General features: G+C 53.0%; 1 protein-coding gene across 1 annotated transcript; it reads right to left on the bottom strand.

The window, feature by feature from the left end:
- Nucleotides 1-2,159: 2,159 nt before the first annotated feature.
- LOC144689982 (zinc finger protein 395-like) lies at nt 2,160-20,872 on the bottom strand. Its single transcript, XM_078557518.1, has 10 exons — nt 20,785-20,872; nt 18,368-18,469; nt 11,660-11,917; nt 11,257-11,507; nt 10,714-10,820; nt 10,313-10,491; nt 7,267-7,367; nt 4,445-4,688; nt 2,420-2,532; nt 2,160-2,306 (listed from the first exon to the last, which is right to left on the bottom strand). The coding sequence occupies exons 3-10, from the start codon at nt 11,909-11,911 to the stop codon at nt 2,195-2,197; spliced, it is 1,359 nt and encodes a 452-aa protein (XP_078413644.1). The 5' UTR covers nt 11,912-11,917; nt 18,368-18,469; nt 20,785-20,872; the 3' UTR covers nt 2,160-2,194.
- Between the last annotated feature and the right edge of the window lie 92 nt (nt 20,873-20,964).

Here is a 20,964-nt window from a genome sequence, read left to right as displayed (position 1 = left end):
ACCCACCATTAACACCCCCTTTGACTTTTTGTCCATGACACCTTTGTCAATCGCTTCTTTGCCCCCACCTATCGCTGGCCTTCTATCCAGCTTCACCCCTCTTAAATAGTATAAATTTCATCACATTTCTACCTCCCTTTGGCTCTGAAGAAGTCATACAGACTCTGTTTGTCTCTCCACAGATGCTGCCAGACCTGCAGGGAAGACTGTGGGTGTTGTACACAGCCACAGGCAGTGTTGCAGCATTTTAACATTAGGCTGATTCTAACCAGCCCTCCGACTGATCAGTGCAGTGCATTTCATATTCATCATTAGGAGAATCATCCAGGTCTCCCTGGGTACAGCCTGAAGCCTGTTAGATGTGTGGAGGAGAGGGGATTGTAATAGAATCTCCATCCCGACACCAGCCCACAGCCGACAGGTGCTCAAACCCTCAGAGTCCTGAGGGTCAGAGACTACGAACAGGGTCACTGGGTGGGAGAAGGGATTATCAGCTGGTCACAGCAATAACTGGAGATAAGCACAGCAGGAAGATGCTGGATCTGAAAGTACTCTGCAGTGTTAGCCCACTCACACCGTGGAGACTGGAGAGCTGGTGCACAGTCTCTCCTTAACCCGTGAGTCAGGCACACCGAATATTTTAAAACCACGCCGTCCTTTCCCACTGAAAATAAAATCATCCCAAATAGAGGAAAAATGGCAGAAGCCCATTCCGTTCCTAACTCCTCCCAGCTCAGATAAAAATTCTTTCATCGGAAACCTTTCCCTCTAGCAGGTACTGTCAGAGCTGCTGAGTATTTCCAGCCTTTACTGGTTTTATATAAAAAAAACAGCAGGATCATTTTTTTTATATAAAAAAGAGCTTTCATGGGATGTGGGCGTCTCTGGCAAGGCCGCCAGCATTTGTTGCCCATCCCTAACTGCTCTTGAACTGAGTGGCTCGCTCAGCCATTTCGGAGGGCAATCAAGAATCCACTGTGGGACTGGAGTCACATGTAGGCCAGACTGAGTAAGGATAGGAGATTTCCTTCAACCCCAGATCATTAATTGAATTTAAGTTCCACCAGCTGTGCTGGTGAGATTTAAACCCTGGACCCCATGGAGTTAGTCTGGGCCTCTGGATTACTAGCCCAGTGACATTACCACCACCGCCCCTGTGAGCTTATAAACACAAATTAACACTGAGAAGCCTGGGTGAAGGCTCATGGGCACAGTCTGGTGTTGAGCGGAGAGCGAGGTTGAGGAATTAGTGCTCGATGATGCTATACCTGAAGATCTAGGGACAAGGAGAGAGATCAGAAGAAGAATATTGTGATTTTCTTTTCACTCACTGTAAAAGTGGTGACCTCACCACCTGTTCTCAGATTCTGGGCAAATCAGAAATGTTAATGAATTTTCGACACTCTTAACAGCTGTGAATAATAAAGCCCATGGCTGATAACAGCCTTCCTCTGTCCAGTCCAACTCCATTCCAAGTAGTTAGGGGCTGTTCTGCATCTTTATGAACATCCAGATCTGAAACAAATAGTCCAACATCAGGAACAACGAGGAGTGGAGACTGAAACCTTGGACAAGTCGAGCTTTGGAAGAAGGTCTTGTGATATCAGTTCGATCTGGCTGATTTGCTCCTTTCATCTCCACCCTCACTCCACCCCCTCCAAAAATACCATTCATTAAAAAAAAAAGCGGATGTTGATGTGGCCCAACTGGCAGCAGCGATTGAAACCAGAGCCGTGCAGAATCCAGGAAGAAACCATGTCTGAGAGTTTAGAAATGGTGAAGGTCTCCGCTCAGCATTGTTCCTCACAGCATCCGGTGGTCTCAATGTGGCTCCCATCGATCACTGGAATTAGACTGTGGCTCAAGGAGCCGCTGGACTCTGACAGACATTGTCGATTGGAACATTCTGCTCAATCCCTGGTGTCCAACGTGTTGCACGTGGCTGGACCAAAAGCAGCAGAGCTGGTCGCTTCTCCCCAGAGACGGAGTCTGGAATGAAATGGACCCCCCCCCACCATCTGCCATTGGCTTCAAGTCTATTACCCCAGGTCCAACAAGGCCAGTCGACCCCTAGCCGGGTAAATCCACTCCGTCCCCATCAAAGGGAGTTCCACAACTCAGGAGGAGCTGACAGGTGTAAAAAAAAAGAACAAGGAGGGTCAGCTCTGGGACCTCAAAAATCGCCCAGCGGCTTTTAATCATGAAAGCGTTGACAGGCTTTCTTCCATTTACAGGCCGTGCACCATTGGCTCCTGTTCTCCACACCATACACCTTGCGACATTTCTTAGCTTCACCACGGAGCTTCCTGTCAATCAGCAAAAAACAAACCATTACTTTAGCGATTTCAGTGGTTGTAAAAGGAAAAAGGTTTCCCAGGTGAGATATCTTGCCCCCCCTCCCCCCCCCTCTCTCACTCACCTGCCTCCGCTGGGAGTTGTTGATGCAAATACAATGTGTGGTTTGTGTGAAGCCACTTGTGACTGAACGAAACAATCCCCAAATGTGAAGGAACAGCCGAAATCTGGAGAGACCTGAAATAGAAGGAGATCAATGGTCACAGCTCAATCCCAGTGACCCGGTCACTGCCCATCCCAATGGCCTGGTCACTGTCCAGACCCAGTTAGCCAGTCACTGCCCATCCCAATGGCCTGGTCACTGTCCAGACCCAGTTACCCAGTCACTGTCCAGTCCCAATGGCCTGGTCACTGTCCAGACCCAGTGACCCAGTCACTGCCCAGTCCCAATGGCCTGGTCACTGCCCAGTCCCACAGTCACTGTCCAGACCCAGTGACCCAGTCACTGCCCAGTCCCAGTGACCCGGTCACTGCTCAATCCCAGTGACCCAGTCACTGTCCAGTCCCACAGTCACAGCTCAATCCCAGTGACCCGGTCACTGCCCAGTCCCAGTGACCCAGTCACTGTCCAGTCCCACAGCCACTGCTCAATCTCAGTGACCCGGTCACTGCCCATCCCAATGGCCTGGTCACTGCCCAGTCCCAGTGACCCGGTCAGTGTCCAGTCCCACAGTCACTGCTCAATCCCAGTGACCTAGTCACTGCCCAGTCCCAGTGACCCGGTCACTGCCCATCTCAATGGCCTGGTCACTGCCCAGTCCCAGTGACCCAGTCACTGCTCAATCCCAGTGACCCAGTCACTGCCCAGTCCCAGTGACCCGGTCACTGCCTAGTCCCAGTGACCCGGTCACTGTCCATCCCAATGGCCTGGTCACTGTCCAGACCCAGTGACCCAGTCACTGTCCAGTCTCAGTGACCCAGTCACTGCCCAGTCCCAGTGACCCAGTCACTGTCCATCCCAATGGCCTGGTCACTGTCCAGACCCAGTGACCCAGTCACTGTCCAGTCCCAGTGACCTGGTCACTGTCCAGTCCCACAGGCACTGCCCAATCCCAGTGACCCAGTCACTGCCCATCCCAATGGCCTGGTCACTGTCCAGACCCAGTGACCCAGTCACTGTCCAGTCCCAGTGACCCAGTCACTGCCCAGTCCCAGTGACCCAGTCACTGTCCAGTCCCACAGTCACTGCTCAATCCCAGTGACCCAGTCACTGCCCAGTCCCAGTGACCTGGTCACTGTCCAGTCCCAGTGACTCAGTCACTGCTCAGTCCCAGTGACCTAGTCACTGCCCAGTCCCAGTGACCCGGTCACTGCCCATCTCAATGGCCTGGTCACTGCCCAGTCCCAGTGACCCAGTCACTGCTCAATCCCAGTGATCCAGTCACTGCCCAGTCCCAGTGACCCTGTCACTGCCTAGTCCCAGTGACCCGGTCACTGTCCATCCCAATGGCCTGGTCACTGTCCAGACCCAGTGACCCAGTCACTGTCCAGTCTCAGTGACCCAGTCACTGCCCAGTCCCAGTGACCCAGTCACTGTCCATCCCAATGGCTTGGTCACTGTCCAGACCCAGTGACCCAGTCACTGTCCAGTCCCAGTGACCTGGTCACTGTCCAGTCCCACAGGCACTGCCCAATCCCAGTGACCCAGTCACTGCCCATCCCAATGGCCTGGTCACTGTCCAGACCCAGTGACCCAGTCACTGTCCAGTCCCAGTGACCCAGTCACTGCCCAGTCCCAGTGACCTGGTCACTGTCCAGTCCCAGTGACCCGGTCACTGTCCAGTCCCACAGGCACTGCCCAATCCCACAGGCACTGCCCAATCCCACAGGCACTGCCCAGTCCCAGTGACCCAGTCACTGCCCATCCCAATGACCTGGTCGCTGTCCAGACTCAGTGACCTGGTCACTGTCCAGTCCCACAGTCACTGCCCAGTCCCAGTGACCCAGTCACTGTCCAGTCCCAGTGACCTGGTCACTGTCCAGACCCACAGTCACTGGCCTGAGTTAAGATGTTCAAGACTCTGAAAGACAGGCTTCTCTCTCTCTGATCTCCTCGGGCCGGATTAGGCAGGTGGAGCCTCTGTTTTACCTGGTAGGTGTGATCCGCACAGACCTGCCAGACGCAGCTGGGAGCGGACTGACTGAGAGTGTTGGAGAGCTGGGGTTCCGATTGTCCCTCTTGTGGACTGACAGGGCCCGGCTGACACTGGAGGTTGGCAGGCGGAGATACACAGTGGTGGCTGCTCAGAGTCTCAGGGGCCAGCTCAGCGCTCACTAGGATCTCCGTGTAGTAGAAATCTTCCTCTCCGTCACTGTGATCAGAGTCGCTGCGTCTGCCAGAGTTAAAATAAAAACAGCTTGAAAGGCGGGAATCTCCGTCCCAATCCCACCCGGCAGCCGGCTGCCTTCTCCATTCGGGAGGGACATCACTGCTCCAAATTCAATCCAAACTCATCTCAAACTCAAAGCCCTGAGGCTCCTCTGCAAGTGCTCGGGGGAGGGGGAGGGGGAGGGTGTGCGTGTGGAGGGGGTCAGGGGTCATGGAGACTCAGTGACGCTGGGTGAACACCCAACACCCCCCACCCATTAGCTTAACCAAGAGGCTAATCTCAACATGCAATCTGAGGCTATTCAACCACGTGATGCTTCAGAAGCAAGTTAGATCTCGTCCTCAGTCAAAGTCATAGAATGACACAGGAACACAGGAACATAGGAACATAGGGGCAGGAGTAGGCCATTCAGCCCCTCCATCCCACTCCAGCATTTAACTGGATCATGACTGAGCCTCTGCCTCACTGTCCCTTTCCTGCACTATCCCCGTATCCCTCGATGTTTTTAATATGTAGAAATCTGTTGATCTCAGTTGTGAACATGCTCGATCACTGAGCCTCCACAGCCTCTGGGACAGAGAATTCCAAACATTCACCAACCTCAAGGTGAAGAAATTCCTCCTCATCTCAGCCCTCATTGGCCTAACTCTCTTATCCTGAGGGAGCACAGGAGGAGGCCATTCAACCCATTGTGCCTGTGTCGGTTCTTTGAAAGAGCGATCCACTTAGTCCCATTCTCCCCAGCCCTTTCCCAATAATCCCGCAAAATTTTCCTTTTCAAATTCTGATTTATTTCTGAAAGTTAATATTGGCCCTGCCTCTACCACCCTCTCAGACAGCCCATTCCAGATCTTAACCCCTCGCTGCGTGAAAACCTTTCTCCTCATGTCACCATTGCGGCTTTTGCCCGTCGCCTTAAATCTGTGCCCTCTCGTTCTCGATCCCTCCATCGATGGGAGCAGTTATTCCCTAACTACTCTGTCCAGACCCCTCATGATTTTGAACACCTCTGTCAAATCTCCTCTTGGCCTTCTCTTCTCCAAAGAAAACAGTCCCAACTTCTCCAATCTATCTTCATAACTGAAGTTCCTCATCCCTGGACCCAGTCCTAGTGAATCATTTTTACAGCTGCTCCAAGACAAGGAAACCCTTCATAAAGTGTGGTGCCCAGAACTGGAGATAATGCTCCAGCTGAGGCTGAACTAGTGTTTAAACAGGTTTATATACCGACTCGAAACGTTAGCTCTGTTTCTCTCTCCACAGATGCTGCCAGACCTGCTGAGTTTTTCCAGCATTTTCTGTTTATATTTCAGATTTCCAGCATCCGCAGTATTTTGTTTTCATCTTATCATAACTTCCTTGTTTTCGAACCCTACGCCCCTATTTATGAATCCCAGGATCCTGTATGCTTTATAAGCCACTTTCTAAACCTGGCCCTGACACCTTTTATGATTTACGCACATATACTGTCAGTCGCTCTTCTCCTACACCCCGTGATAGTTCCACCATTTATTTTATCACTTCATTCTGAATTACTCTATGAAAACCTTTCAGGATTTCAAATCATTCCTAAAATCGTAATCTTCTCTGTTCCAAGAACAATTGCAGCTTATCCACATAACTGAACTCCCTCGTCCCAGGCGTCAAGTGCACACACTTCCAGACTGAATTCACTGGCCAGAACAAGCAGCAAAGACACTGTCTATTCTCCCTGCTCCGCACTCCGAGGCAGTGATACATTGGACTGCACTTCTGACCAAGATGAAACTGTACCATCCCGAATCGAGCCAGGCACTGCAATAACCTTCTACACCACTTGGGGGCAGACACAGCTCAGGATTTCCTTCAACACGTTTTTATTCAACAAAGCTTTTGCTGATAAGGCGGTCTGGAGGGAGCTTTACTCTGTATCTAACCCCGTGCTGTACCTGTCCCGGGAGTGTTTGATGGGGACAGTGTAGAGGGAGCTTTACTCTGTATCTAACCACGTGCTGTACCTGTCCTGGGAGTGTTTGACGGGGACAGTGTAGAGGGAGCTTTACTCTGTATCTAACCACGTGCTGTACCTGTCCTGGGAGTGTTTGCTGGGGGCAGTGTAGAGGGAGATTTACTCTGTATCTAACCCTGTGCTGTACCTGTCCTGGGAGTGTTTGATGGGGACAGTGTAGAGGGAACTTTACTCTGTATCTAACCACGTGCTGTACCTGTCCTGGGAGTGTTTGCTGGGGGCAGTGTAGAGGGAGATTTACTCTGTATCTAACCCCGTGCTGTACCTGTCCTGGGAGTGTTTGATGGGGACAGTGTAGAGGGAGCTTTACTCTGTATCTAGCCCCGTGCTGTACCTGCCCTGGGAGTGTTTGATGGGGACAGTGTAGAGGGAGCTTTACTCTGTATCTAACCCCGTGCTGTACCTGTCCTGGGAGTGTTTGATGGGGACATTCTTCTGGCCTATCCAGAGTTTTATGTTCCACTCTTACAAGGAGGAGGCCCCAGGTGTAAATAGTGTCTCCTGTTGTGATGTCCATCCTCATGAGGCCGTTCCCCTCTGTAACCCCCACCCCACCAAGCCCCGAGCTCCTACCTGAGATGTACAGTTCGGATGTGCCTCCGGATTCCAACAGGTGACGAGAGGAGTTTCTGGCAGTTTGGCCACATGCAGCGATATAAAACCTTCACTGAGTTCTGGGGGAGCGGGACAGGGACACAGAGAGATCAACCGAGGTAAACAACTCTATCAGCGCAACCCCATCACCAACACAGCCGTGGATCAGAGAGGGTCCCACTGCAGCTGCTGCTGAACCCTCCCCCCACCCCACCCAGTCTGTCCATCTCCAACCCCCTCCCCCCACCCCACCAAGTCTGTCCTTCTCCAACCCTCCCCCCACCCCACCCAGTCTGTCCTTCCCCAGCCTCCCCCCACCCCACCCAGTCTGTCCATCTCCAACCCCCTCCCCCCACCCCACCAAGTCTGTCCTTCTCCAACCCTCCCCCCACCCCACCCAGTCTGTCCTTCCCCAGCCTCCCCCCACCCCACCCAGTCTGTCCTTCTCCAACCCTCCCCCCACCCCACCCAGTCTGTCCTCCCCCACCCTCCCCCCACCCCACCCAGTCTGTCCATCTCCAACCCACTCCCCCCACCCCACCCAGTCTGTCCTTCTCCAACCCCCTCCCCCCACCCCACCAAGTCTGTCCTTCTCCAACCCTCCCCCACCCCACCCAGTCTGTCCTTCTCCAACCCCCTCCCCCCACCCCACCCAGTCTGTCCTTCCCCAACCCTCCCCCCACCCCACCCAGTCTGTCCTTCTCCAACCCCCTCCCCCCACCCCACCCAGTCTGTCCTTCTCCAACCCCCTCCCCCCACCCCACCCAGTCTGTCCTTCCCCAACCCCCTCCCCCCACCCCACCCAGTCTGTCCTTCTCCAACCCCCTCCCCACCCCACCCAGTCTGTCCTTCCCCAACCCCCTCCCCCCACCCCACCCAGTCTGTCCTTCTCCAACCCCCTCCCCCCACCCCACCCAGTCTGTCCTTCTCCAACGCCCTCCCCCCACCCCACCCAGTCTGTCCTTCTCCAACCCCCTCCCCCATCCCCACCCAGTCTGTCCTTCTCCAACGCCCTCCCCCCACCCCACCCAGTCTGTCCTCCCCCACCCTCCCCCCACCCCACCCAGTCTGTCCTTCTCCAACCCTCCCCCCACCCCCCCCAGTCTGTCCTCCCCCCAGCCTCCCCCCACCCCACCCAGTCTGTCCTTCTCCAACCCTCCCCCCACCCCACCCAGTCTGTCCTCCCCCACCCTCCCCCCACCCCACCCAGTCTGTCCTTCTCCAACCCTCCCCCCACCCCACCCAGTCTGTCCTTCTCCAACCCTCCCCCCACCCCACCCAGTCTGTCCTTCTCCAACCCCCTCCCCCCACCCCACCCAGTCTGTCCTTCTCCAACCCTCCCCCCACCCCACCCAGTCTGTCCTTCTCCAACCCCCTCCGCCCACCCCACCCAGTCTGTCCTTCTCCAACCCTCCCCCCACCCCACCCAGTCTGTCCTTCTCCAACCCCCTCCCCCCACCCCACCCAGTCTGTCCTTCTCCAACCCCCTCCCCCCACCCCACCCAGTCTGTCCTTCCCCAACCCCCTCCCCCCACCCCACCCAGTCTGTCCTTCTCCAACCCCTTCCCCCCACCCCACCCAGTCTGTCCTTCTCCAACCCTCCCCCCACTCCACCCAGTCTGTCCTTCTCCAACCCTCCCCCCACCCCACCCAGTCTGTCCTTCTCCAACCCTCCCCCCACCCCACCCAGTCTGTCCTTCTCCAACCCTCCCCCCACCCCACCCAGTCTGTCCTTCTCCAACCCCCTCCCCCCACCCCACCCAGTTTGTCCTTCTCCAACCCCCTCCCCCTACCCCACCCAGTCTGTCCTTCTCCAACCCCCTCCCCCCACCCCACCCAGTCTGTCCTTCTCCAACCCTCCCCCCACCCCACCCAGTCTGTCCTTCTCCAACCCTCCCCCCACCCCACCCAGTCTGTCCTTCTCCAACCCTCCCCCCACCCCACCCAGTCTGTCCTTCTCCAACCCCCTCCCCCCACCCCACCCAGTCTGTCCTTCTCCAACCCTCCCCCCACCCCACCCAGTCTGTCCTTCTCCAACCCCCTCCCCCCACCCCACCCAGTCTGTCCTTCTCCAACCCTCCCCCCACCCCACCCAGTCTGTCCTTCTCCAACCCCCTCCCCCCACCCCACCCAGTCTGTCCTTCTCCAACCCCCTCCCCCCACCCCACCCAGTCTGTCCTTCTCCAACCCCCTCCCCCCACCCCACCCAGTCTGTCCTTCTCCAACCCCCTCCCCCCACCCCACCCAGTCTGTCCTTCCCCAACCCCCTCCCCCCACCCCACCCAGTCTGTCCTTCTCCAACCCCCTCCCCCCACCCCACCCAGTCTGTCCTTCTCCAACCCTCCCCCCACCCCACCCAGTCTGTCCTTCTCCAACCCTTCCCCCACTCCACCCAGTCTGTCCTTCTCCAACCCTCCCCCCACCCCACCCAGTCTGTCCTTCTCCAACCCTCCCCCCACCCCACCCAGTCTGTCCTTCTCCAACCCTCCCCCCACCCCACCCAGTCTGTCCTTCTCCAACCCCCTCCCCCCACCCCACCCAGTCTGTCCTTCTCCAACCCCCTCCCCCCACCCCACCCAGTCTGTCCTTCTCCAACCCCCTCCCCCCACCCACCCAGTCTGTCCTTCTCCAACCCTCCCCCCACCCCACCCATTCTGTCCTTCTCCAACCCTCCCCCCACCCCACCCAGTCTGTCCTTCTCCAACCCTCCCCCCACCCCACCCAGTCTGTCCTTCTCCAACCCCCTCCCCCCACCCCACCCAGTCTGTCCTTCTCCAACCCCCTCCCCCCACCCCACCCAGTCTGTCCTTCTCCAACCCCCTCCCCCCACCCCACCCAGTCTGTCCTTCTCCAACCCCCTCCCCCCACCCCACCCAGTCTGTCCTTCTCCAACCCCCTCCCCCCACCCCACCCAGTCTGTCCTTCTCCAACCCCCTCCCCCCACCCCACCCAGTCTGTCCTTCCCCAACCCCCTCCTCCCAGGCAGCACCAGTTCTATTCTCATGTTCTCTTCCCATTTACTTACCTTCCTTTTGTGAGGCAGCGGCTCCTCTAACAGCAGTGACTGGCCGTGTTGCTCTGTTGCGCTGTCTGTCTGGGCTGTGCTGAGACACTGTCTAAGTGGTGGTGTAGGAGGGGATGAGGAATTGCTGCTCCAGTTGCTGCTGCTCCCACTCCCGGACTCTGTCCCAGAATCTCCCAACACTGACACAGGAACAAATCAAACAGGAAGATTCACTCGTGCGCTCTCTATCCCAGTGCAGTGTGAACAGTGTGTGTGAACAGGCAGCTTTGACTGAGTATCAGACATTTACAGACACAGATCAACCACCCATCACAACTCAGCTCAGACCCCAGTTCCCTCCCATTGACCCTTCACATGAAAACACCAGGCAGCTGAGGCTATCTACACATTGATGCTCTTACCTGTCCTTGGTTTACTGTGTAAGGGGCTGTTAACCAGTGGGCTGGATGATAAGCTGGTGAGCACCATGGCTGCCATGATCTCATCCATTTCAACCGTTCCCTGGACCCTGAAGGGAATAACAAGTGTCAGTCAGGAGTTGAGAACAAGTGAACGTTTCCTACAGCAGCTTCAGAGTTCACCCAGTGACTATTCTGCACAAACACGTCTCCGATTTATAACCACACCTCAAACTGCCACCCGTGTCCTGGTAGCCGGGCTCACCCTGTAATCCCACTAGGAAAGTGAAGCAATTCCTGTCCCACACCAGGACCCCAACCTGCCCCCCCAAAGCCTCGTCTCTCCCTCTCTGGCTGCTGGCAAAGGGGAGGGGGCTGAACGTGGAGCTCAGGGTTGGCAGTAGCAGCCAGGAGCTGTCCCCTTGCGGTGGTGTCTCCCCATCTCTCCCTCCCTTACATCCCAGTGAACAACATGTGAACACTCATCTGCCCCCTTCCCCCTGCTCCCTGCACTGCCTCTGTCCCCAGCCCACACCCCAGGCCCACCGTGGAGGCACGTCTATGCTCTGCGAGCGCTGGATCCTCTCCGCCTCCGCTTGGTTGCTCATCGCCCTGGCGTTGTCCCTCTCCAGCTCCTGAAGTCGTGGTGACTTGCGGCTCTCGCCCAGCCGCACATCCTCGATTCTGCGCAGCGAACGCAGGTCCAGTTCCTCCACGTAGACCAGGACCTGGTTATCCACGTGATTGTGCTGCTCAACCAAACCCTCACACTCACGCCCGCTGTGGGTCAGATAAACCTGGGGGTGAAAAGGCGAGACCATCATTGTGAGTTGGGGGGGGGGGAAGAGCTCAGTGGCTGCATTGATGGCAAGGCATCTACCAACGCCCAATGCTGCTAGTCTGTTCCCAGCTCCCCACAAACACTAGCACAGTATTTAACCCATTCTACCTTCTGGCCTGGGTAGAGTTTAAACCGAGACAGACACTGGAACCCAGCTCCGATGATGCTCTCTTCACTGTACTCCTTGAACTGGCCATCTTCAAACGACACTGTGTAAGAGGAGTTTCCTCTCCCAGGATCCAGCCGGAATGCTTGGATCACACCAGGAATCAGTATCCCATCCCCGGAAGGACTGGGTGTGTGAACCAGGGTGCCGAGCAGTGACCGCTTTCCCAGACGTCTAGACAGCACGCTCACCATCCTGACCTGTAGGGAAGGTGAGAGACACAGGGTGTGAGATCAGATACAAACCGGCTGAGTAGCAGATGGGTCCTGGCAACCTGGCCTGAGCTGCAAACGGATCTTCTCACTGGCCAACAACCCTTCACTACCGGTAGTACAGGAACACCAAGCGGGCGGGGTCATTACTGAGCTCAATAACTGGCACTGAGTCAATACTCACTCAACATTACACACAGATCAACCCACTGACACCTGCACCTGGCACCCAACCCCAGCCCGAGCCTGAACCCGGGGCTGGAGGAGCTACAGACTCAACTGCTCCAAATTAGACAAATCCAGGAGATTCTCTCCTTACCGGACTAATAATCCAGAGGACATGAGCTCAAACCCCAGCAGGGCAGCTGGACAATCTGAATTCACAACTAAAGAATCTGAAATTGCCAAACAGTGAAAGTGAGCATGAAACCAGATGTCGTAAAAACCCAACAAGTTCACTAAATTCCTTTTGGGAAGGAAATCTGACCTCATCGTCCAGTCTGGCATGATCGTGACTCAAACCACCCTCTGCTAGCAAGTCACTCGAAGCAAATCAAACCATTCGCAAACTTTCAATGAGAAGAAACATCAGCACTACCCAGGAAAGGACAACAAGTCCTGACCACATCCAGAGAATGAATCACCCTCCCTGTGGGCAGAGTTCTGTTCCACAGAGTGGGTGCCACTCGTATAACCAGTCCATACTCGCCTCAACCAGTCCTGCGCTTGGAGACTGACCCAAATGCAGTGTTTCCACAATGCTAGGCCCAGCTTCACTCTTACTATCAACTCCACAGTGTCAGCAAAACAGACACAGGAAGGCAGATACTGTAATACTGCTACAATCAGACAGGCCATTGGCAACAGCCGGAACACGGTGCCCGGCTTAGGGAGAGCCGGAACACGGTGCCCGGTTTGGGTGAGAGCCGGAACACGGTGCCCGGTTTAGGGAGAGCCAGAACACGGTGCCCGGTTTGGGTGAGAGTTGGAACATGGTGCCCGGTTTGGGTGAGAGCCGGAACACGGTGCCCGGTTTGGGTGAGAGTTGGAACACGGTGCCCGGTTTGGGTGAGAGTTGGAACACGGTGCCCGGTTTGGGTGAGAGTTGGAACACGGTGCCCGGTTTGGGTGAGAGTTGGAACACAGTGCCCGGTTTGGGTGAGAGTTGGAACACGGTGCCCGGTTTGAGTGAGAGTTGGAACACGGTGCCCGGTTTGAGTGAGAGTTGGAACACGGTGCCCGGTTTGGGTGAGAGTCGGAACACGGTGCCCGGTTTGGGTGAGAGTTGGAACATGGTGCCCGGTTTTGGTCTCCATATTTTGCAAAATATTGTAATTATTTGTAAACTGAAATGTTCATAATTGTGCAAACTTTTTATTATTTTAATAACTGTCTATAACTATGTTACGAGATATGATTACTTGTTTTCTTTATATTGTCATCACAATTCAGCACCAGCTGCCACAACCACTTTTCAATAAACTAGTTATTATCGTCTATTTACGAAAGGTTGAACTTGTATCGGAGGTGGTACAGTGAAGGTTCACTAGAGCGGTCCCTCGGATGAGGGGGCTGGCAAGAGTCTGAGTAAATTGCGTGTAAATTCTCTGCAGTTTGGCAGAATAAGAGGTGATCTCATTGAAACGTTGAAGTTTCTGGGGGAGTGGGTTTACAGGATAGGCACAGAAATTGACTCAAAAACAGAATTACCTGGAAAAGCTCAGCAGGTCTGGCAGCATCGGCGGAGAAGAAAAGAGTTGACGTTTCGAGTCCTCATGACCCTTCAACAGAACTGAGTAATATTAGGAGAGGGGTGAAATATAAGCTGGTTTAAGGTGGGGAGGGGGGGGTGGGGGAGGGGTTGGAGGGAGAGAAGTTGAGGGTGGGGTGGTAGTAGGGACAAGCAAACAGTGATAGGAGCAGATAATCAAAAGATGTCACAGACAAAGGAACAAAGAGGTGTTGAAGGTGGTGATATTATCTAAACGAATGTGCTAATTAAGAATGGATGGCAGGACACTCAAGGTACAGCTCTAGTGGGGGTGGGGCAGAAAGACTAACAGGGCATTACAGGTATAGATTTAAAAATAATGGAAATAGATGGGCAAAGAAAAATCTATATAAATCATTGGAAAAAACAAAAGGAAGGGGGAAGAAACGGAAAGGGGGTGGGGATGGAGGAGGGAGTTCAAGATCTAAAGTTGTTGAATTCAATATTCAGCCCGGAAGGCTGTAAAGTGCCTAGTCGGAAGATGAGGTGCTGTTCCTCCAGTTTGCGTTGGGATTCACTGGAACAATGCAGCAAGCCAAGGACAGACATGTGGGCATGAGAGCAGGGTGGAGTGTTAAAATGGCAAGCGACAGGGAGGTTTGGGTCTTTCTTGCGGACAGACCGCAGGTGTTCTGCAAAGCGGTCGCCCACTTTATGTTTGGTCTCTCCAATGTAGAGGAGACCGCATTGGGAGCAACGAATGCAGAAGACTAAGTTAGGGGAAATGCAAGTGAAATGCTACTTCACTTGCATTTCCCCTAACTTAGTCTACTGCATTCGTTGCTCCCAATGCGGTCTCCTCTACATCGGAGAGACCAAACGCAAACTGGGCGACCGCTTTGCAGAACACCTGCGGTCTGTCCACAAGAAAGACCCAAACCTCCCTGTCGCTTGCCATTTTAACACTCCACCCTGCTCTCTTGCCCACATGTCTGTCCTTGGCTTGCTGCATTGTTCCAGTGAAGCTCAACGCAAACTGGAGGAACAGCACCTCATCTTCCGACTAGGCACTTTACAGCCTTCCGGGCTGAATATTGAATTCAACAACTTTAGATCTTGAACTCCCTCCTCCATCCCCACCCCCTTTCCGTTTCTTCCCCCTTCCTTTTGTTTTTTCCAATGATTTATATAGATTTTTCTTTGCCCATCTATTTCCATTATTTTTAAATCTATACCTGTAATGCCCTGTTAGTCTTTCTGCCCCACCCCCACTAGAGCTGTACCTTGAGTGTCCTGCCATCCATTCTTAATTAGCACATTCGTTTAGATAATATCACCACCTTCAACACCTCTTTGTTCCTTTGTCTGTTACATCTTTTGATTATCTGCTCCTATCACTGTTTGCTCGTCCCTACAACCACACCCCCACCCCCACTTCTCTCCTCCCCCACCTTAAACCAGCTTATACTTCACCCCTCTCCTAATATTACTCAGTTCTGTTGAAGGGTCATGAGGACTTGAAATGTCAACTCTTTTCTTCTCCGCCGATGCTGCCAGACCTGCTGAGTTTTTCCAGGTAATTCTGTTTTTGTTATGGATTTCCAGCATCCGCAGTTTTTTGTTTTTATCAGAGATTGACTCCCCTGGCTGAGGAATCTAGAACATGGGGCCACAGCCTCAGGATGAGGTGCAGAAGTGATGTCATTTTGTTGGCAATGTAGAATGTCTTTGTACCTGTGCTGGGCTGCTGCACTGGTCTCTGAGCTACAAACTCTGTGAGTTCACCCACTGCCAATGTCACGGAGTGAGCTGTTCCACAATGATGGGTTATTCATGTAGCCTCTTGTCCATTCCTTGTGTGAGGTGATGGGACTCCCCAGGTCAGCCTTCCCCAGTGCCCTCTCCCCAGGTCACCCTTCCCCAGTGCCCTCTCCCCAGATCACCCTTCCCTAGTGCCCTCTCCCCAGGTCACCCTTCCCCAGTGCCCTCTCCCCAGGTCACCCTTCCCCAGTGCCCTCTCCCCAGGTCACCCTTCCCCAGTGCCCTCTCCCCAGGTCACCCTTCCCCAGTGCCCTCTCCCCAGGTCATCCTTCCCCGGTGCCCTCTCCCCAGGTCACCCTTCCCCAAACCCCTGACATGTGCAAAAGCACAGGGGAGTGAGGTGGTCTAACCGAGGTCCCACTCTTCTATTCCAAGCTTCACTCCACACGTCATCTCTCCAACTTCTGGAACTTTCCTCAGACACTGAACTGAATTCAGCAGCATCAGTGAGAGAGCTACAAGCGACCAGAAAGTACAGGGGAAATCTCAAGCGGTTGGTCACTGAAGATCCTGAGAGTACATTGCAATGTGAAAATGGTTGGTCTATCTCTTTTCAGCATGTTGGTTGAGAGATAAATATTGGACAGGGCACCTGTACTTCTTTGAAATAATACCACCTGAAGGAGCAGGGCCTCAGTTCAATGTCTCATCTGACAGACCTGATCTCCAACACTCCCCTCAGTAACTGCACTGCAGATCAGCCAGGATTCTGTGCTGAAATCCCTGAAGTGGGGCTCAAACCCATAACCTCCTGACTCAAGGACGAGATTGCTACCCATTGGGTCACCCTGGCACCATGTCACATGGTACTGAGCCACATGGAGGGAAACCCATTCAGGCAGGTTGTGTACTCCTGATCAGGTCTCCTCCTGGAATGGGATATCTGCAGATGTCAGGATTAGCTTTATTTTTCCTTCTCTCGGGATAGGGGTGAGGGGGGGCGGTGGTCGTGGGGGTCACTACCAAGGCCCACATTCATAATTCACCCCTAACTGCCCTGAGAATGTAGCAGTGTAACTGAGTGTTTATTTTTATTCATTCAGGGGATGTGGGTGTCGCTGGCTGGGCCAGCATTTATTGCCCATCCCTAATTGCCCTTGAGAAGGTGGTGGTGAGCTGCCTTCTTGAGCCGCTGCAGTCCATGTGGTGTAGGTACACCCACAGTGCTGTTAGGGAGGGAGTTCCAGGATTTTGACCCAGCCACAGTGAAGGATCAGAGGGCAGTTAAGACTCAACCATGTTGGTGGGGGTCTGGAGTCACCTATAGATGCAGAGTGGGTAAAGAGGACAGGTCACCTTCCCTGAAGCACATTAATTGGATTTTTATGACAATCTGACAGATTCACGGTCACTTAGACTGAGACCAGCTTCTCATTGTAGGTTTTGTAAACTAAATTCAAATTGTCAAACTGCCCATTTGAATTCAGGCTCTCTGCGTTATTAAACCCAGGTCTCTGAATCACTAATCTAATAACAACAAGTAGCTAAAATTCCATACACAGTCGAGTGTCGCTGTATACAATAACAATTTGCATTTATATAGCACCTTTAAGTTTGTAAAATGTCCCAAAGCATTTCTCAGGAGTATTATCAAACTAAATTTCACACCAAGCCTCACAATGGGCCTGAACTTCCTCAGAGAGCCAATCAGCATTGGATTGTCACTCTGCTCCTAGTTTTATACCTACACTTTTTTCCCACCTGTTTCGCCTGACCTTCCGACTCAGGACAGGTGAGGTCCGGGTAGTTTGTCGCATCCCCGGGGCCTAGTGTCGAAAGGGAGGAGGCCACTACCCCATGTTGTACAACACCTGCTGCCCTAAACCAGGCAAGTGAAAGGTCCAGTGAAGTTCAAAGGCCCTTGACAGGCCAGGGAGAAGCTAAGTGTATAAGGTAGGTACGTGGGGTGGGGGCTGGGGGGAGTGGGGAGTGGGGAGGGCCTTGGGGTTGGGGGGGGTAGTGGGGGGGCCTTGGGGAAGGGGGAGGGTGCGAGGGAGGGCCAGGCCTCCATTGAGGTGGGGGAGGAAGGGCCTGCGGGAGAAGGGGGAATGGGGAGAAAAGAAGAGTCCCCATGGGGGTGGGGGTCGGTGGGTTCCTCAGTGCATCTTTGTGGTACCCCACCCGTCCCCCAATATGATGGGCTAATAAAGATACAAGACCAAAAGCCTTGCTCAAAAAGGTTTTAAGGAGCATCTTAAATGCAGAGAAGAAAGTTGGCAAGTGGAGCGGTTTAGGGAGGGAACTCCAGAGTTTAAGGCCTCAGTAGCTGAAGGCACAGGGCCAAAGGTGGAGTGAAGGAAGTGGGCAGTGGGCAGTGTGCAAAATGCCAACATTGGAGGGGATTATGGAGATAGGAAGGAGGTGAGACTGTGGAGGAATTTGTACATGAGGATGAGAATTTTATAACTGAGGTGTTACTAGGCTGGAAGCCAGTGTCAGTCGGTGGGTGATAAGGGAACAGGAAGCGACGTGAGTTAGGACATGGGCAGCAGTTCTTGGACCGAAAGTTTAAGGAGGCTGGAAGATGAGAGGCCAGGCAGGAGAATATTGGGATAATAATAATGTAGTCTGGGTGACTCTAAAACAGTCAATTATGTAAAAAAAACAAAACAAGATCTGAGGTACAAAAAGGCCATTCGCCCATTCGAACTTTACAACCCCACTCCGCCCCAGAATATACATCACAGGCTCTACATCACACCCTCAACTCCAGAAGAAACTTCCTGCCAAATTTCCCCTTCACAGAAATTCCTGCAGGACACCCGAACGTTAACTGAATCTCCAGCCACACACAACCCCCATCTCCCCAGACCCCTCCCTTATCCCCAGTCCCCAAGGCTTCCAGCCACCCATGAGGGAGAGTCTCATCAAAGCAGCAAGTGTCCCATGAGTCTCTTATCTCTAACCTTCAGTCCCGTTCATAAACCCAGCTAACTTTTTCAGAATGTTCAGGTGCACAATGTTATCGGAGTACAATCACATCCTGCTTATTCAAACTTTTTCTTTATCTACACATGAAAACAATTCAAATTATGCAGTTCAAATTAAGTAACAAATAAATACATTATTCTTTTTCACCTTCAGATAATCTGAATGAACGTTTCATTTGAATTAAACAACCACAAACTAAAAATATACAATGATTCTACAAATTCACTCTGTGCACGAGTATGTGATTGCGAATGTGTGTGTGCGTGTGAGTATGTGCCCGTCTGAGTATCTGTGTGTGTCTGTGAGTGAGTGTACTTGCCTGAGTATGTGTGTGTATAAGTGAGTGTACCTGCCTGAGTGTGTATGTGTGAGTGAGTGTACCTGTCTGAGTATGTATGTGTATGTGAGTGAGTGTACCTGTCTGAGTATGTGTGCGTGTATGTGAGTGAGTGTACCTGTCTGAGTATGTGTGCGTGTATCTGAGTGAGTGTACCTGTCTGTGTATATATGTGTATGTGAGTGCATGTACCTGTATGAGTATGTGTCTGTGTCTCTGAGTGAGTGTTCCTGCCTGAGTATGTATGTGCATGTGTGAGTGAGTGTTCCTGCCTGAGTATGTATGTGCATGTGTGAGTGAGTGTACCTGCCTGAGTATGTGTGTGTGTGTATGTGAGTGAGTACACCTGTCTGTGTATGTATGTGTGCATGTGAGTACACCTGTCTGCGTATGTATGTGTGCATGTGAGTGAGTACACCTGTCTGTGTATGTATGTGTGCATGTGAGTGAGTACACCTGTCTGTGTATGTATGTGTGCATGTGAGTACACCTGTCTGCGTATGTATGTGTGCATGTGAGTGAGTACACCTGTCTGTGTATGTATGTGTGCATGTGAGTGAGTGCACCTTTCTGAGTATGTGTGTGTCTGTGCACTTTTCTGAGTTTTTTATTCATTCATGGGATGTGGGTGTCACTGACTGGGCCAGCATTTATTGCCCATCCCTAATTGCCCTTGAGAAGGTGGTGGTGAGCTGCCTTCTTGAACCGCTGCAGTCCATGTGGTGTAGGTACACCCACAGTGCTGTTAGGGAGGGAGTTCCAGGATTTTGACCCAGCGACAGTGAAGGAACGGCGATATATTTCCAAGTCAGGATGGTGAGTGACATGGAGGGGAACTTCCAGGTGCTGGTGTTCCCATCTATCTGCTGACCTTGTCCTTCTAGATGGTAGTGGTCATGGGTTTGGAAGGTGCTGTTGAAGGAACCTTGGTGAATTCCTGCAGTGCATCTTGTAGATGGTACACACTGCTGCTACTGTGTGTCGGTGGTGGAGGGAGTGAATGTTTGTGGATGTGGTGCTAATCAAGCAGGCTGCTTTGTCCTGGATGGTGTCAAGCTTCTTGAGTGTTGTGGAAGCTGCACTCATCCAGGCAAGTGGGGAGTATTCCTATCACACTCCTGATTGTGCTTTGTAGATGGTAGACAGGCTTTGGGGGGTATGTGTGTGTGTCTGTGAGCGAGTGTGGACCTGTTTGAGTGGGTGTACGCCCATGAGTGTTAGTAAGTGTGCCTGTGTCTGTGAGTGAGTGTGTGAGTGAGAGTATGTGTGCCTGTCTGTGTGAGTGAGTGTGTTTGTGTGCCTGTGTCTGTGAGTGAGTGGGTGTGTGAGTGCGTTTGTGTGTGTGTGAGTGGGTGTGTGAGTGTGTTTGTGTGCCTGTGTCTGTGAGTGAGTGGGTGTGTGAGTGTGTTTGTGTGCCTGTGTCTGTGAGTGAGTGGGTGTGTGAGTGTGTTTGTGTGCCTGTGTCTGTGAGTGAGTGGGTGTGTGAGTGTGTTTGTGTGCCTGTGTCTGTGAGTGAGTGGGTGTGTGAGTGCGTTTGTGTGTGTGTGTGTTTGTGTGCCTGTGTCTGTGAGTGAGTGGGTGTCTGTGAATATGAAAGAGCATCTGGGTAAATTCCTTACAATCTCTGCTACCTTTAAAATGCAAGGTTTAAAAAAAATGCCCATTGGAGATCTCCAGCAATATTCCCAAAGAGAGAGGATTCAGCTGAATTCAGTTTGATCATTGCCCAGGTGTGTGGGAGACGGGTGGGATGAGAGGGTGGGGGCCTCAGAAGCAGGGTGGGGGACCCAGAGGATGTCTGTGGGCTGGGGGGGTGGGGTATATCCTGAGCCAGTGGTCCTGGGGCAATCACATTACAATGAGCCCAGCCCAGCCCACCAACACCGCTGGAATTCAGCGCCCAGCCCCAGGCGGGCGGGGATTGGGAGCGATATTCACCGACTGACAAGTTGTTTAATGCTGAATGGAGAGATTTAAAAAGTCAAACCCTCCGATACAATCAACAAGGAAACTTGTTATTAACAATATTTCATATCAATGCATGTGGACACATACCAGCTGTGAAATGTTGCTGCAGGAGCTGCATTGGTCTGGGAATTACCTGGATTCCACCTCTATCCCGGTTTCTATCCCGGTTTCTATCTGTTCCGCTCTCTCTCCGCTTCGATCTGAAAAACCGCGGTCCACACGGACCTTTAACTCTGCCCAGATGTGGTGAGAGGGACTGAATTCCTG

Source organism: Cetorhinus maximus, chromosome 14, assembly GCF_964194155.1.
Source record: "Cetorhinus maximus chromosome 14, sCetMax3.hap1.1, whole genome shotgun sequence".
NCBI lineage: Eukaryota > Metazoa > Chordata > Chondrichthyes > Lamniformes > Cetorhinidae > Cetorhinus > Cetorhinus maximus.
This window is presented reverse-complemented; position numbering and strand designations above follow the sequence as displayed.